The following is a 17,724-nucleotide window of genomic DNA, read 5'->3' as shown; positions in this document are numbered from 1 at the left end:
GTTTTATTTCCATTCATAGATAAAGAAAATAGGAAGAAAAAGTAAATATTAAATATTTAAAATGGAATATTTGACTATAACTTCTCTTCTGGGGGAAAGGAGATCCTCTATTTGCAGAATGTTTTCAAATGTTCACCTATTAAGAGAAAAATATATTCATACTGTAGGCATTCGTTTGGTGAAATTATTTATAATTACTTAGAATTTCGCACGAATTATTTTATTATCTCAAGTCTGTGAATAGCCTAAGATTCTTCAACAAACATGTTGTATTTGAAAGTTCATAAAATATATTTAATGTGATTTCATTTCATCCCTGTGATTGAGATATTCTAAGACAATTGACAATTCTCTGATGTGTTTTTTATGAAACCAATATTAAAGCTAGTGGTTATTCTTCCTTATATTTTGTAGGTAGAATTGCAACCCAAGTATGAAGACAACCTGTACATGTATCTTTATTTTGTTATCTTTATTATTTTTGGTTCTTTCTTTACATTGAATCTTTTCATTGGTGTCATCATAGATAACTTCAACCAACAGAAAAAGAAGATAAGTATATTGAAACTTTACCTTTGCTCTGAGTGTGATATGTCACCTGAGTGTGCCATGCTATTTCATTTAGACTCCAAAATACAACCACCAAAATACATAAAATTTAGAAATCATTTTAAGATCTAATAAGTTTTCAGGTAATTGACAATTTGAGTAGAATTTTTTGCATTTTTAATATATAATTATTTCTAATATGGCACAATTTATATTACTATGCCTACTGTGGCATAGTTTGTCTATTGAATATATGCATATCTATTAATATAGAAATTAGGAACATTAGCATAGTACATGGCAACCGATTTTCACATTATTATTAAGATTGATTTTATAGATAACAAAGAATATGATTTTAACAAGTTTTGGTTTTGTTTGTTTACTTTGGAGGTCAAGACATTTTTATGACAGAAGAACAGAAGAAATACTATAATGCAATGAAAAAACTGGGTTCAAAGAAACCACAAAAGCCCATACCTCGGCCTGCTGTAAGAATAGTACATTGTCATTGTCAGTCAAACCTATGATATCTATCACTTTCGCATACAAAATTACTAAAAAGTAGCATTTTTGTGAATTTGCAAAACAATAGTTTTAACTTACTAATGTGTCCAGTTAGCTTAAGTAGCATGGATTTTATATTTTATATATACATAATATGTATAAATATTCAATATATTATATATAAGTTTATCAAACCTATGCAGATAAAAATTTTGCCTTAAATTCTAGTTGAATCAGTTGTATTGTAGCAGAATTGATGTCAGCAAGGGGATTCCTAAAATGTAAATACATTGTATTTACATTTTGTGTGTGTGTGTGTGTGTGTGTGTATATATATATATATATATATATGAGAAATAGTGAAAGTTCTCTGACTACAATGAGAATTGATGGACATACTGATACATTTCATATAGCCCCCATTTTTTTCCCAACTCTGCAAATTGAATGTAATCATTAATGAAATAGATTCACAAGATTTTTTTTCTGTCAAAAAATAGCCAATCTTCATATTTTCTCCAACTAACCTTCCCTGAAATGGGATAATATTATGCTTTTTATGCCATTTTATGTCTCTTTTAGTTGTTAATTTGCCATTGACTGCTGCTTCTGTTTGATTGCCACACAGATTTGTTTGGAGATTCCATGAAATTTTTTCAGCACTTCTGAAATAATAGCTCAGACCTTAAGTCTCAGAACTCCTTTCCTGAGGCACACATGAGTTAAGGCATTCTAGTATTTCCCAAGAAAATTTATTCTGTGAATCCATTGGGGACAATATAAAACTAGCCATAATTGAGTGATTGATTTGTAAATCTCCCTGTGACTCAAAGAAAGTATATAGCTATGTTGGAGAAGATATATAGAATGAACAATTTGAGCGTAATCTGTGAGGAAATAGTATGTTCTGAATTAATGAAAAGTAGGAGACAAAGCCCTGCAAGTAAACGTTTTGAGAGAGAAATGTCCAGGCAGAGATGAGGATTTCTAGAGTTGTCAGAAAAGGATTCAGTTGAGCTCTGAAGCACAAATCCATTTTTAAAAAATAATTATAATAGAGTAAAGGTAAATGACGTAAACGTGAAGTCCTGAGCACTTCACCAGTAAATCAGTAAGGGAATGAAATTGCTTAGGCAAATCTGTATTTATCTGTATCTCTATAGCTACCTATGTACTCCTTCATTCACCAATAATACATATGTGACAGGTACATTATGTATACATGAAATTACAAAAACACTATTTACATCAGATGACATAAACTTACCTCGGTAGTATGGAGATGTATAGGAAATGATAAGTGGACTTGTCTAAAACATTATTGGTAAAATTTGGGAAATCAGAAAGTAATCTGATAAAATTCATTGCTCCACCTATTTACTAACAGTAGGCTAGGTGATTAAGGTTAAATATTGAGCAGTGTAGAGTCTAGTTAACCAAATAGATAGCAGTCAATTAGTCCCATCAACAGATAGAAATATATTCAGGAAAAAGATATATTCAGCTATGAATGCTGATAAATGAAGTGGGTTGATTAATTAGGGAAGTTCGGAGTTTTATTTAGCTGAGGATACAAGAAGGATGTGCAAATTCCAATAGTAACATGGATCAGAGGAGCCTGTAGGAGACAAATGCATTTGTGCATGCCCGGTGAGACTGGGCGGCAGAGAATGGGGTTTCACTTAGGACATGTTAGAGCAAAATTAGGATATTCCAGCCTTTACCAGAGGTGTTATCCTAAGAGACACGGGAAGCCATCAAGTAGGAGCCACTTAGCTTAGGTTTGGTGATGGTCACTATTCCATGTGTGTCACTAGACACGGTTTGAAGTTACTACAAAGATGATAGTCTGAACTGTAGTGAAAGAATGAGAAAAGGAGAATAATGAAAGTACATGAATCTGTAAGCTACCACAAAGTGAAATTAAAAGGTGTTTCGAATAATTAAATATGGGTAGGAAAGATTAAATAACAAGATCGATGAGTTTTTGCCCTTTACAGCTGAATGAACAGTGGAGTTGTCACCAAATGAAGTCCAAAGAGTTTTCCCAAAAGGAGTTAGGGACTTGAATTCATTCCCCTCATGGGGAATGTTTGTATGTTCACTTTTATCATAGAAAAAGATTTTTCAAAAGACATCAATGAGAAACAAAAAGGTTTATTAGACAGCAATAAGTATACATGAAGAGACTACAGAGAGAGGCCCTCACATGTTATGATCTGGAATTGGGTATATTAATGTGATGTCTTCAAGCTCGGTTACGGTCCTCTAAGGTGTGCATTCCTAGTGTCTGTCAGGCTACCCCTTAGGCAGTATTAGTATGCAAGCTCTTTGAATGGGTTTGGAGTTGAGATAGACTACCCACTTAAGAGTACTGCTTCCTAGAGGTCATGGAGATTTGTGAAAGAAAGGCCAGTTTCTAGGTGAAAAGCACAGACTCAATTTTCAGTCTTATTGCATCTTTAAGACCTGTAGGAAGTTTTTTGGAATGAATTTCCTGTAAGGGAAAATGGCCTTGTAAATTTGAGTAACTTTTGTATCCTGTTTTTCTTAAAAGTACAGTTTTATAGTTATGATTCTCCTTGATTAATTTTTAATCCTACTGCATTTTCCCCTTGAGACTTTGATCCCTTATTCTTAGGGAATGCTGGTGCTGAAGATTCATCTTTTTATGGCTGCTTTAGGTTGAGAGGATGTATTAACCCTGTCTATACAGGGATTAAAAACCTTGTCCTGACTGATTTAAAATATAAGGTAGATCAGATTTTGTTGTCTGAATAACCATCATCTTTTGATAGTGAGGAGAAGAGAGTAAGGGTACAGGTGTTTTATCCTACAAAAAAGAGATAAAGCAACAGAGAAAAATTCTTATGCATAGTATCACAGCTTTAAAAATAAGAGTTTTCTCTCCCCATTTTATTTCAGAGAACCAGACATCAGCAAGGCACTGACACTTAAAGCCAAGTCTGACGTTGCACTAATTTGTGAATGTAGGTTTTTAAATATAGAGAACACATTTGCAGAGTTTCCAGGAATAAGTACACAGCATTTTGCTTTCATAATGACATAGGTTCTACCTTGTGCAGTAGCTAAATTGTCTAGGGATATTCAGTTTTGGAAGAAATGTTTTTTTCTCATTTTAACTTTAGAATTTAGTAATGAAACACCCTAGAAAGTGTCATGTGGAGCCTTTTGTAAATTTAATAAAAGATTCACTGTGCCACATGATGTCTTCAAATCCTGTTTGAGGAATGAAGATGAAGGCTAAAAGTGAAGAAAAAAAAACACAGACATTTCTCAGACAAAGAAAAAAATGCAGGAAGTAAATATATGAAAAAATGCTCCACATCACTGGTCATTCAAGAGATGCAGATGAAAATAACACTGAGATTCCCCCTCACCCCACAAAGAACGGCTGCTATCGAGAAATCACACAATAACAAATGTTGGCGGGGTTGTGGGGAGAAAGGAACCCTCCTCCATTGTTGGTGGAAGTGCAGACTGGTGCAACCACTGTGGAAATCAATATGGAGATACCTCAAAGAGCTGGGACTAGAGGTTCCATTTGACCCAGCCATCCCTCTGCTGGGTATCTTTCCAAAAGAACTAACAGAATCATACCAGAGTGATATATGCACACCCATGTTTATAGCGGCACAGTTTGTAATAGCTAAAACGTGGAAACAGCCCATCTGCCCATCAATTGGAAACTGGATAAAGAAGATGTGGTTTTTCTATAAAATGGAATACTACTCAGCCATAAAGAATGGGAAAGTAGATTCATTCATAGTTAAATGGGTACAATTTGAGGATATACTTCTAAGTGAAATAAATAAGGCACACATATGCAAATACTGAATAGTATTTCTGGTGTGAAAAACTAAAATAGTACTCAAGATCCTAATGGGACAATGAGCAAACAGGAAGAAAAGGACCAAAGGTGTAGGGACAGTGAGAAGGATAGGGAAGGGGGAATAAGGGAAGAGGAAAAAAATATGAGAAAATGTAAAAAAGGAATTAAAGTGTTTGAAGGGGGAAGGGGAGGGGAGGGTGAAGGGAGGGTGGGGACAAGAGGAATAAATGAGAACCAAGACCTGGCATGTAAAGGTACAAGATCCCAGTAATGAATGCAACTGTACTGTCTACCTAGAATGTACCAATAAATTAAATTAAAAAAAACTGACCTGGCCCATCAGTTATATAAAGATTAGGAGATTGGCTGGTTGATCTATGACTTTAATCTAGCAGCCTTGCCCCATGGATATCCTATTATAAACCTTCCTATATCCAGGAAGATCCTATCCAACTATGGCAGTAAGTTCATACCACAGAGTCATTTGCCACTATTTGGGGCAACTCATTTTATCCCAGCTATTACTTTTAAATCAGTAGCCAAAAAATCAGTGTATCTTAACATAGTGGTGTGGTTAGAGCTTTCTGTAAGAATTCATTTCATATTGTGGGTGTCATTGACCCATTTACCATAAATATGGGGTTTGCTTGTTTGTTTCCAGAAAAGGGGAGCTACCTGGCTGAATTACACCATAGTGGATATCAGCTAGATGTATTTATCCCAAATTTGAAAATATCTATGATTTCTGTCTTTTATCATCATAGATTTTGGAGCCTGAGATAGATAAAGCCTTGCACATTACCACATCTAAGTATTAGTTTTGGCAAGAGAAAGTATTTTTTTTTCTTACAGCCCTCTTGATGATAACAATAGAACTGAGAGGAGCCTTCAAAACTATAGCAGTACTTAAAAAAAAAAAAAAACTTTGCAGATTTATCCATTTCTCTGTAAAGGGGCTGCCAGATGTGCTAGAAGAGGGAAACATTCTACAATTCACACATGTATTTTTATTAATGTACTTGTTATATTTAGGTAATGAAAAGTGTTTTCTCCATTGGAGAATGGTACAAGAGTTAGACAAATTAAATGACAGATTTTTATTTGAGCAGACATAGTAGAGTTAGGAGAGATATATTTAAGGTGAGGAGTCAATAATTTGGTAAACAGGAAGTAGAATAAACTTTGTCAATTTATCCTGAGTGAAACTTTTTTTAAAAAAAAATACTATTTACAAATCTTCCAAAGACTCACAAGAATACTGATCACAGGTATACATCTCTTAATTCTGTAAAGTGCCAAGAGAAACATTTAATTCTTAATAAGTGAATCCACAGTGAATTTTCTTGTAACCTGGCAGGTCCAGGGGTGATAGAAGAACTTGGTGGGGGGCTTTGCACTTAGGGAGGGAGGAGGTGATCTATAGGTGACTCCTTTTGACTAATATTACGTGTCACATAATCAGTCGAATTTTAGGCATGTGAGCTGAAGAATCTGACAATGTCAGGACTTTATTATCATATTTTAACAGAGCCTTTCATAACTGACCCAGATTAAATATATATTTAACCCTTTCCTGTATTTCAAGAACAGTGATTGGATCTGAGGTCAGAAATAGTCTTTCACAGGGCCGGGGTTTTTAGCTCAGTGGTTCTGCCATCTGCTTCGGAAGCAGAAGGTCCTGAGTTTCATCCCCGGAACAACAACAACAACAACAACAACAACAACAAAATGAAAGAGAAAGAAAGAAAGAAAAATAAATGGTCTTCCACAGAACATTTCAGGTGGGCTTAGTTGGAGAAAAGCTTTTGGGGCAATTTTGATATTAGTAAAACAGTTACATATTTGGAGTAGTCTAGCCATGGCTTGAGGTGTTTCTGGTAATTTTTCCAAGGTGATTTTAATATGTAATTTGGTCCTTTCAGCCTTTCTTGATGCTTAAGAGTGCCAAGAGTGTGAAGATAATGAGTTATTATTATCTTGTCACACCTACTGTGTCACCTCAGAAATAAAAGAAGGCCCATTATCACTCTGAAGTGGGCAGGAAAGTCCAGATTTAGGAATAATTTCTTTCAACTGGGCTTTAGTGACTTCCTGGGAATTTTCAATCTGGGTGGGATGTTTTTATCTACACAGAGAAGGTGTCAGCAAAAACTAAGAGGTGTTTATAACTGGCATGAAAGTATGTGGGTCTAGTGTAGCTACCAGTCTTCTCCAGAGAAAGTACCATGCCTTTGTACTAGGCTAAGTAAAGGTGGAAGTTTAACATTTCTCCTGGATTGTTGAAGAAATAAAGGGGAAAGCCCTTGTGATCACTCCAATTGGAGGCTTTTTCCCCAAAAGATATGATTTTTCTCTTTAATCCACCAGCTTTCCTTTGCTGGTTTATGTCCCTGCTGTCATTTCTTTTCATTTTCTGAGTAGGAAAGGCTTCCATTTAGGTTTGGAGTCAGGAGTACCAAAGCCAACCCTGAGATATGCAGTGCTGCTTGCTTTGGCACTGTGCCAAGGCATTTTCCTGGGTTTTGAAAGCATTATCCTTTAGATACACTGTGCAGTGCATTATTGCTACCTGGGCAGATAACCCTACTGCTTTTAGGAAGGAAAGACTTTCATGCCCGTATTTGAGTGGGGATTTTTTTTTTAATGAGTCACTTTCTCTCCATATGACAACTGTAAGCTGAAGAACTAACATGGTATGTCTGCAGTGTAGGTGTTGGCTCCTTTGTTCTTTCCCAATTGTAAGATGGTGACAAAGTTTTGAGCTTTTGAAGAGCCTCTTATCTTACAGTCTAATCTAGAAGGTTATAATCAGACCTTTGGGTGGCCTCATAGAGTCTTTCTTAGCTCTGAGTTCAAAAGCGGGGATCCAAGCTGCAAAATCCAGCCACTCCCTAGGCAGGCCTGAGTTGGCTTTTAGTTTGTGAGGGCCTTAGTTTTAAGAAGTTTTCCTTTCTTTTAAGGGTGAGAGTTTGTTCCCTTGGGGTTAAGATGGTCCTAACGATTCAAGTTTTTGCTGAAAGATCTGAGCCTTTTGTGGAGACATAGGATCAAATACAAGACTCTAACAGTGTCCTCATCAGGGTCCAGTCCTGCAGGGCTGCCGGTATGACGATCATCTACAGATTGTAGTAGGTCTACAATTTTTAAAATTAGAGACCTTTAGTCTTTTTGAGTGTTGGGGGGGTGTGTGAGCCTGAACCCCTGAGGCAGTACTGTCCGTGTATATTGGGCAATTTCCATAGTATCAGGATAAGTCCTTTGGAAAGCAAATAGACATTGTGAATCAGATGTAAAGGAATGCAGAAAAAAATCTTTAACATCCAAAGCAGTAAGCTATACAGTTCCACTCAGTATTATATGGATTAATAGTACTGTATAAGGGTTAGAATTATAGGATAAAGTCAAATTACAACTTCATTAATAGCCTCTAAATCTTGGACTCGTGGATGTTACTTGATTTGGGCACTGGAAAAATGGAAATATTGCATGGGGACTGGCAACAGACTGAAATATCATATTTGAAGAGTTTTAAAATAAAGGGCTAAAGCCTTTGGTGGTCCTCTAGTTTAGTGGGACAATGCCATTTATGAGGCTAAATATTTGGGTTTTTAAAGATATGACAACAGGTTTAGCATTAATTGCCTTTTGGGGGGTTAGTATCCCAGATTTGTGGATCTATTTTTGATAAAATTTCCCTAGGAATATCTCTTAAATACTGTGTCTGAGATTAATGCTCCTGAGAGATGACACTCCCAGTGTGAGATAAAGAGTTGATCCCAGAGATGCAAAAAGAACTCTTCTCAGCTGGGCGTGGTGGTGTGCGCCTATAATCCCAGCACTCGGGAGGCTGAGGCAGGAGGATCGCTGTGAGTTCGAGACCAGGCTGGGCTACATAGTGAGTTCCAGGTCAGTCTCAACTACATAGTGAAACCCTGTCTCAAAAAAAGAACTCTTCTCAATCATGAAGTAGAATAGTTTTGGGAAATTAAGAACGCGTGTATGAAAATTAATTCCCCAGATAGATAGGTTAAAGGCATTTTAAGGTGTTTGGCCTTAGGATAACCTTATGCATCAGTCAAAACACAGGTTTTATTAGAAAGGAGTCCAAGAGATTTGAGCAAGGTACAAACTGAAACCTAAGTATCTAAAAGAAAAGGAATATTTTCACCTGCCGCATTAATTCATGAGGTTGTGCTAGGGTGGTGTCTACCCTGTTGAGCAGGGCTCGAGAGGCCTCAGGTAGCTTCAGCCTTCCCGAGTGCCCATAATGGGAAGCCTTCTGTGCTCTGGCGGTAAGGGCAGTCTTGCTTCCAGTGTTTTTGCTCTTTGCAGAGGGAGCACATCCCAAGTGAAGAAGTTCCCACTTACTGAAGCGCTACTGAAATTTTGGGGCTCACCATAGCAGTGGCAATGATTTGTTCTGTTATTACTCCTCTTTGTAAAGGAGTTCTTGTGGTTTCTCTGTGGAGGCAGGTTTTATTTTCTAACACCAAAGAAACTGATTTGGCCCTGTTCTGTGCCTATAGTCATTTTCCCTGGGCCTTGACAGTTGTTTCCACTTTGTACCTGTTGTTAAAAATCCCTTAAGGACAACTTTAAAAATTGATTGATAGGAACCTCGGCATGGGGGAACACGTCTGTAATGCCAGCACTTGGGAGGCTAAGGCAGAAGGATCACCATGAGTAGTTTGAGGCCAGCCTGGACTACGTAGTGAGTTGAAAAACGACCTAAACTATATAGTCAGACCTTGTCTCAACCCCACCTCCCCAAAATAGTTGCTTAATAGTACTCTGAGGACCCATGACTTGCATTTGAAGTTTTATTTATTTTTTTTACAAATGACTGGGGCACTCTGTCTAATAAAATATGCCCCCAATAAACTTCATTCCACCTGTGAGTTAAGATCAATATTATTATATTTATGGAGTTTTTAGTTAAACATTGCAGAAACAAGGCAGGATTTTCTTTGCTGTTTTGGGTGATGTACCTTTTTATAATTCACTGGTTTATTTATGCATCTTTTTATTTCCTCAGTCAAACAAGCAATCATGTGACTGTGTTTTTCCTGACCCCCATCTCCAGTCTGATTTTGTCACGTAGGAGCTTGATGGGGAACAGCAATGAAATCCTCATCCTGAGTATTATTCCAGCTATGAGAGGTGCTGCTGTTTGTTACTGGATCAGGGCCAGTTCCTCTGGTAAAGAGAAAAAGAAAGTTTGAGAAGGTGGAGTTATGGAGGCCGAAGTCAAGGGAGAAGATGGGTAGTGAAACTCCCTGAACTGAATCCAAAGGTTCCTCCAGGCTGCTCTAGAGTGAGCCCTGCTATTGGGACTCCAGGCATCCGGGGAACTCTACTTGAAACACTTAAAAGCTTGCCTTCCACAGAGTTTGATGTGGTTTTCATTTTTTCTATGGGAACATGGTCATAACATTGTACAAGATCCAAGTAATTTTGGATCTTCATAAAGGATTATAATAACTCTAGACATATGGGACTTCTGTCAATTGTTTCTTCTTTCAAAAATTAGGTTGAAATATTGTGTTAAAATTTGAAATTCTATTTTGAGCCCATGTCTCTAATTTATATTGAGTTTAAGCTCAGTTGCAAAGGAAATCGACCTTTTTCTTCATTTTATAACGGTTCCAATTTTATAAAATACAAAGTAGTAGTTATGTTTTGGGGATAGACATTGAATTAGCCCAAAACTTTATAAGTTCCAGGTCTCCATGACCTTTCTTGTATGCTTATAAAAATAGTTAAAGAGAAAAGAAGAAATGACAAGATTGCTCTAGTTTAGCCACTTAGGATTAGACAAAATGTCTAGCATCTTTGGGACTTTTGTGTGTGAGTACTCATGTTCTCAGGTCTGAGGAGCCTCTGGCCGCTGGAAAGGGAAATCAAAGCTGCAGAGGTATGCAGAAAGGAGAGAGGAAGATTAGGTAAGAAAAGGGAGGGTGGGGGAGCACCCCCCAAGAGGGCAGAGTTGAGAACAAAGCATTCAGCTGAACTTATCAAAGTCGGTTCTTCAGTTTATTTTTTGCCTAACTTGACAAAAAATGTCACTACACGGGGTCAGAGGAGGTTCCTAAAAGAGAATATGGGATCCTGAGCTCACCCTACTCACAGGATAGGTTGTCAGATTGCAGACTTTAATCACAGAAAACAAATTTTCAAGATGCATTAATGAGGCATGAAGAGGTTTATCAGGCAGAAAGAAGTACACACTCAGAATGGAGTGTGGGGACCTTGAAGCTGAAGGGCATTATAGCCTGAGGTTGGGGACTTTTAGGTGGCCATGAGGGTGTCCTCCAGACGTGTTATCTGGAATATATACTCTTAGTCAGGTTACCCACCTGGTGGGCTATGCTATCACTTAAGCCATTTGAACTTTTGGAGTTGAAACATGCTGAATCCTTAATAGTGCTGCTTTTTCCAGGATAGGGGTCAGAAGGAGGAAGAGTAATTTTACAGATGAAAAGACCAGGCCCAATTTGCAAGCTTATTATCTTTTAAGATCTTTGGGGCTATTTTTTTTGGAGTGAATTTGCTGGAAAGGAAAGTCATTGTAATCTTAAATAACTTCTATGTCTGCAGCTGCAGTTTTTCTTAAAAGTACAATTTTTAAATTATGATTTTTTTCCTTGTCTTCTTTGTACCTATGTTAATTTTTTCTGCCCTACCTCAGTGTAATGCCGGATATAAAGGACATGTGTACTGAGACATTTGGAGGCGTTAGTTTGCAGAATTTGGCAAACAAAAGCAGGAGGGATAGAGAGAGAAATGATGGAAACAAGACTGAGAGATTAGGTTGGGAGTAGAGTAAAGGGAATTCCGGAAAAGAAGGTATGAAAAAAGAGAGTACGTATGGAATAGGATTACACAAGACAGAGCTCAAGAAGATAATCATGTAGGTTAGATTTAGAGAGAAAGTGGAACTGAGTTCTTTGATGAATTTTGAATAACAACACATGAAAAGAATATGAAATCAAGACAATGTGAAATGGATAAGGACGTACAGTAGTCACTTGACACTGATTGACTTTGATGTTCTCAAGAGAGGAAATGAGGAAGTGTCTGAGAAGTTTGGAATTATCGTGGGAGCAAACTAGGGGCAAGGATTACTAATTATTGTGCAGGGCCAAAATGAAGTTAGGGAATATGTTCTCTGTTAAGTAAGGCCTTCAGGCTTTTGCAGATTCTTCCAGAACATTCTACAATCTGGGATTTAAAGCGGAGGTGGCAAATAATGACTCAGGATGGGAATCTTGAGTACCTTCCAAATGTGCAGAAGAGAGAAAACTAAAATTAAATATTTAAGGACAAACCACTTACAATACAATTTCCTAAATTTTATGACAGGTGAAGAGCAAAGTTTTCTGAGAACATCAGGTGCTTAAAACATAAACTGCATTTATAATTCACCAGGCAGAGAAAGGATGGGACTTATTTTAGACGGGGACAGATAAATGAAGCAAAATGGTATGGCAGAATCTGCATATTTTACTAAGAGTAGCATAAAAGGAACACTCAAAACTTGCAAAACCAAACTCCAGTGAATAAGAACTAAGAAGTGACAGTGGGAAACGGAATCAGACACATTGGGTAGAAGGACACCCCGGAAGGAGAGACTCCCCCTACAGCCATAGAAATCGGCCCAGTAGGCAGAATATATATTCAGCAAAAAGAGCAAAATAAAACAGAACAAATGTTATTTGATGTCCAAGAATTTCAACTGGAAAGAATGGAAGTTCAGCAACATAGGGCAGAGCACTAATATGGAACTTTCAGACCAAAGAAAGTATCAGGATCTGGAAAAGCAAGCTAGCCATAGCAGAGCATCCTTAGAAAAAGACCAAATGGTTAAATCACGCCTCACAGTGTCTGAAATACCAAACAGATACAGGAAAATGGAACAAAATACAACCCAGAGATCATGTCTAGTTTACAAGTTGAAGACTTAATTTCATAAGCAAGACATAAGGCCAATGAAAATGAAGTCCACCTTGACTACAGCAAAGGTTGACTGTCTGAATTATGAAATATAATGATAGTTTTTTCTTACAAGTCACCTATGTAATTTTTTAACAGATTTCCCTGTGTGAAGGGAAGACCTCTGACTAGCAATAGATAAGTTATCAAAACTAAGAAATTAATCTTGGGACAATACTATGACACAAATACAGAATTTGATGCAAATTCATTGTTTTTTTCACTAATATTCTTTTTCTTAGTTATAAATTTAAAATGAAATAAATTTTAAAGGGAAATGTTACATGCTGTGGCAGAAACCACAAAAAAAGAGAAATTCCTACAGAAGTACTTGTTTATTAGATACTTAAAGGTAATTTCAATACCCACTGTCTATTTCATGGAATAAAAATGTTTATTATAAAATATTTACTGACTGTCCATCAGTTACATGGTGATGCTTAGGAGAATGATAACATAGTATGTGGTTCTTTATAAAATCCATATCATGTATAGTATACCAATACATTTGAGAATAGTTGGATATTCTAATATACAACATTATCTACCAGACGTAAAATAAATGGGGTATGTTCTCATAAAGGCATATTTTCATATTGCTATATTAAAATGAGATAATTGGATTAGAATTTTTTAAATCTCTAAGTAAACTTTTCCACATTACTTGTTTCAGAATAAATTCCAAGGAATGGTCTTCGATTTTGTAACCAAGCAAGTCTTTGACATCAGCATCATGATCCTTATTTGTCTCAACATGGTCACCATGATGGTGGAAACAGATGATCAAAGTCAAGAGATGACAAACATTCTGTACTGGATTAACCTGGTGTTTATTGTTCTGTTCACCGGAGAGTGTGTGCTGAAACTGATCTCCCTTCGTTATTACTATTTTACCATCGGATGGAATATTTTCGATTTTGTTGTGGTCATTCTCTCCATTGTAGGTAAGAATGCTTTCTTTACAAATGAAAGCTTGTGGCTACCCTGCATTAAGCAAGCCCATTGGCATCATTTTTCCCAACAGCTCAGATGATAGCATCTTTTAGCAAAAATTATTTTTAATTAAGGTACATGTACAATTTTAGACATAATGCTACTGTATACTTAACTACAATATAGTATAAACATAAACTTGTGAATGCACTGGGAAATGAAATAATTCACGTTACTCAGTTACTGCTTTATTTACCTTACTGTGGTTATCTGGAAGCAAACCTGTAATAATTCTGAGGTGTGCCTGTATTGCTATATCACTATGTACTGCCCTCTAGAAGAATAGAACATTGGAATAATATGTTGCTGCATTTGGTCTTCACAACAGTACCACAAAGCAGTAATATAGTCATTAAGGGGGAAGGAATATGAAAATTTGATTTCATAGAATTTGGGAGTAGAATAACTGTTATTAATAGAAGCTCTGGAGAAAGTGTGGAAAAGGGAGGAAGGAAGTTGGGCAATGAGATTAAGTCAAAGTTAGAAGTGAGAAGATCTGATATGCTACTACTCAGCAGGGTGAATAATGTAGAATAAAGGACTAAAGCTTGAAGAAAGGATTTTGAATTTTTTCACCAAAAAGCTAACTATTTCAAGGAGAAAGATGTTTGATCTGGCTTAAACATTACACAACTTATACATATATTGAAATGTTACAGGGTACCCCTTAAATATGTTCACTTTATGTTTTTCTGTATCAGTTTAAAATTTTAAAGCTATTTTTTTAAAAAGATGATATTTGAAATTCTTCTGACCTGGGCTTCTTTATTTCTTTCTACTCCTTATCAGTTCTGTAACCCAGAGCACTGTATGCCAGTCCCCCAATTCCTCTTTTTACAAGGAATCTTTCTGTAAAGTATTGATGTGATAATTAAAGCAATTGAGCAAATAAAAGTAATTAACACTGTACCTAGCATGAAGAATAAATTCAGTAAATGTTTAACAAGAAGTTGGCAATATCATTTAACAAGGCATGAAACCAAGAGCAAGAATTCAAACTGTCGGTGCCCAAGCTTTTATTTATTTATTTATTTTCCTGTAACTAGCTTGCTACCAAAAGAAAAAAAATCACTACTATCACAGAAAGATAATAATTCTCATATTTTTAATAAAGAATCACGTTTTTTAGGTATTATGCAAATTATTCTAGTATTTTGGAAGTATAACTTCATTTCTGTGCTGGGCTACCACACACTTCATGACATTTTTAGACCTTTAGTGAATGAGTTTCTCTTTTGATAAGATACTTTTTTTGATAGACGGTTTCTAAACAAAGAAAATAATCACTAATGTCCTCTTTTAACATAAAGATTTAAGTGTTATAAGACCAAACATGCCAGTTTAATTTTATTAAACAAACACTACAGATTATTTGTATTGGTATGTCGGTACTTAATTTTTACACATTTTGTAAAACTAGATAGCATTTGTAGTATACATTGTTGTTCACTGATCTTATTAACAACCCTCTTTTTGTTGATTGTGATTTTCTACAGGAATGTTTCTAGCCGAGCTGATAGAGAAGTATTTCGTGTCCCCTACCCTGTTCCGAGTGATCCGTCTTGCCAGGATCGGCCGAATCCTCCGTCTGATCAAAGGAGCCAAGGGGATCCGTACGCTGCTCTTCGCTTTGATGATGTCCCTTCCTGCCTTGTTTAACATCGGCCTCCTGCTCTTCCTGGTCATGTTCATCTACGCCATCTTTGGAATGTCCAACTTTGCCTATGTTAAGAGGGAAGTTGGAATCGATGACATGTTCAACTTTGAGACCTTTGGCAACAGCATGATCTGCCTGTTCCAAATCACCACCTCTGCGGGCTGGGACGGACTGCTCGCGCCTATTCTCAACAGTGGACCTCCAGACTGTGACCCTGAGAAAGATCACCCTGGAAGCTCCGTGAAGGGTGACTGTGGGAACCCATCGGTGGGGATTTTCTTTTTCGTCAGTTACATCATCATATCCTTTCTGGTGGTGGTGAACATGTACATCGCCGTCATCCTGGAGAACTTCAGTGTTGCCACTGAAGAGAGCGCAGAGCCCCTGAGCGAGGATGACTTTGAGATGTTCTACGAGGTCTGGGAGAAGTTTGATCCTGATGCAACCCAGTTCATAGAGTTTGCCAAGCTCTCCGATTTTGCAGATGCCCTGGATCCTCCTCTTCTCATAGCAAAACCAAACAAAGTCCAGCTCATTGCCATGGACCTGCCCATGGTGAGTGGAGACCGGATCCACTGCCTGGACATCTTATTTGCTTTTACAAAGCGGGTTTTGGGTGAGAGTGGAGAGATGGATGCCCTGCGAATACAGATGGAAGAGCGGTTCATGGCTTCCAATCCCTCCAAAGTCTCCTATGAGCCCATCACAACCACTTTGAAACGCAAACAAGAGGAGGTGTCTGCTATTGTTATCCAGAGAGCTTATAGACGCTACCTCCTGAAGCAGAAAGTTAAAAAGGTTTCATCTATATATAAGAAAGACAAAGGCAAAGAAGGCGAGGGAACTCCTATCAAAGAAGATATCCTCATTGATAAACTAAACGAGAATTCAACTCCAGAGAAAACCGATGTGACACCTTCCACCACCTCTCCACCTTCCTATGACAGTGTGACCAAACCAGAAAAAGAGAAATTTGAGAAAGACAAATCCGAAAAGGAAGACAAAGGAAAAGATATCAGGGAAAGTAAAAAGTAAAAATAAACAAAGAATAATCCATTTTGTGATCCACTGTTTACAGCCTGTGATGGTGATGTATTTGTGTCAATGGGACTCTCACAGGAGGTCGATGCCAAACTGACTGTTTTTACAAATGTATACTAAAGGTCAGTGCCTATAATAAGACAGGGGCCTCCGTTCCGCAAACTGGAAATCAATAAATCAGAGAAATAGCGCCAGGAGGTTTTTGTTTTCACAACCAGCTGACACTGCTGAGGAGCAGAGAGTAATGGCTACTTGGACAATGGGAACCAATTGAAAGGGGGAGGGAAGTTAAATTTTTATGTAAATTTAACATGTGACACTTGACAATAGTAACTGTCACTGCTGTTTATGTTTTAACTGCCACACCTGCCATATTTTTACAAAATGTGTGCTGTGAATTTATCACCTTTTTTTTTTAATTCACAGGTTGTTTACTATTATATGTGACTATTTTTGTAAATGGGTCTATGTTTGGGGAGAGGGATTAAAGGGAGGGAATTCTGCATTACTCTATTGTATAACTGAATATATTTTAAATGAAGGCATGTTGCAGTTCTCATTCATGCATAAAAAATTCACATCACAAAAGGAAAGAGTTTACTTCTTGTTTTGGGATGTTTTTAGATTTTTGAGGTGCTTAAATAGCTATTCATATTTTTAAGGTGTTTCATCCAGAAAATTTTGAATGTGCCTGTAAATGTTCCACAGAATCACAAGCATTACAGAGTTCTTTTATTTTTACATAACCCATTATCTGTATATGTATATATGTATATATGTATATGTGAGTGTATATACATATATATGTATACACACATGTGCACACAGAGATTCACACATGCCGTTACACAGTCAGTCACAGTCCTGGCAGCATGACTAAAACATTTTTGATAAGTGTCCTTTGACATAAAATAAAAATATCCTGTCAGTCCTTTCTAAGAAAACTGAATTGACCAAAAAGAATCCCCACTACCACTTTATAAAGTTGATTCTGCTTTTTCCTGCAATATTGTTTAGCCATTTTCTGCTCTTGGTAAGGTTGACAAAATACATGTCAATTTAAAAATATAAAAGTCTGCTTTGTAAATAGTAATTTTACCCAGTGGTGCATGTTTGAGCAAACAAAATGATG

General features: G+C 36.8%; 1 protein-coding gene across 4 annotated transcripts in view; it reads left to right on the top strand.

Annotated features, from left to right (window-relative positions):
• Scn2a (sodium voltage-gated channel alpha subunit 2) overlaps positions 1 to 17,172 on the top strand; it is a 114,526-nt gene extending 97,354 nt beyond the window's left edge. For all 4 annotated transcript variants that reach the window (XM_010606879.1, XM_010606878.1, XM_010606880.1 and 1 more), the window contains 4 exons: positions 415 to 552; positions 936 to 1,040; positions 13,575 to 13,845; positions 15,391 to 17,172. In XM_010606879.1, coding sequence (XP_010605181.1) covers positions 415 to 552; positions 936 to 1,040; positions 13,575 to 13,845; positions 15,391 to 16,586 — 1,710 coding nt within the window. In that variant the 3' untranslated portion in view covers positions 16,587 to 17,172. The remainder of the gene's footprint in view (positions 1 to 414; positions 553 to 935; positions 1,041 to 13,574; positions 13,846 to 15,390) is intronic.
• Positions 17,173 to 17,724: the final 552 nt, after the last annotated feature.

Source organism: Fukomys damarensis, unplaced genomic scaffold (genome assembly GCF_012274545.1).
Source record: "Fukomys damarensis isolate Sample0158 unplaced genomic scaffold, DMR_v1.0_HiC HiC_scaffold_26, whole genome shotgun sequence".
In the NCBI taxonomy this organism is placed as follows: Eukaryota; Metazoa; Chordata; class Mammalia; order Rodentia; family Bathyergidae; genus Fukomys; species Fukomys damarensis.
The sequence above is the reverse complement of the archived record's forward strand: the minus strand, read 5'-3'. Positions and strand labels throughout refer to the sequence as shown.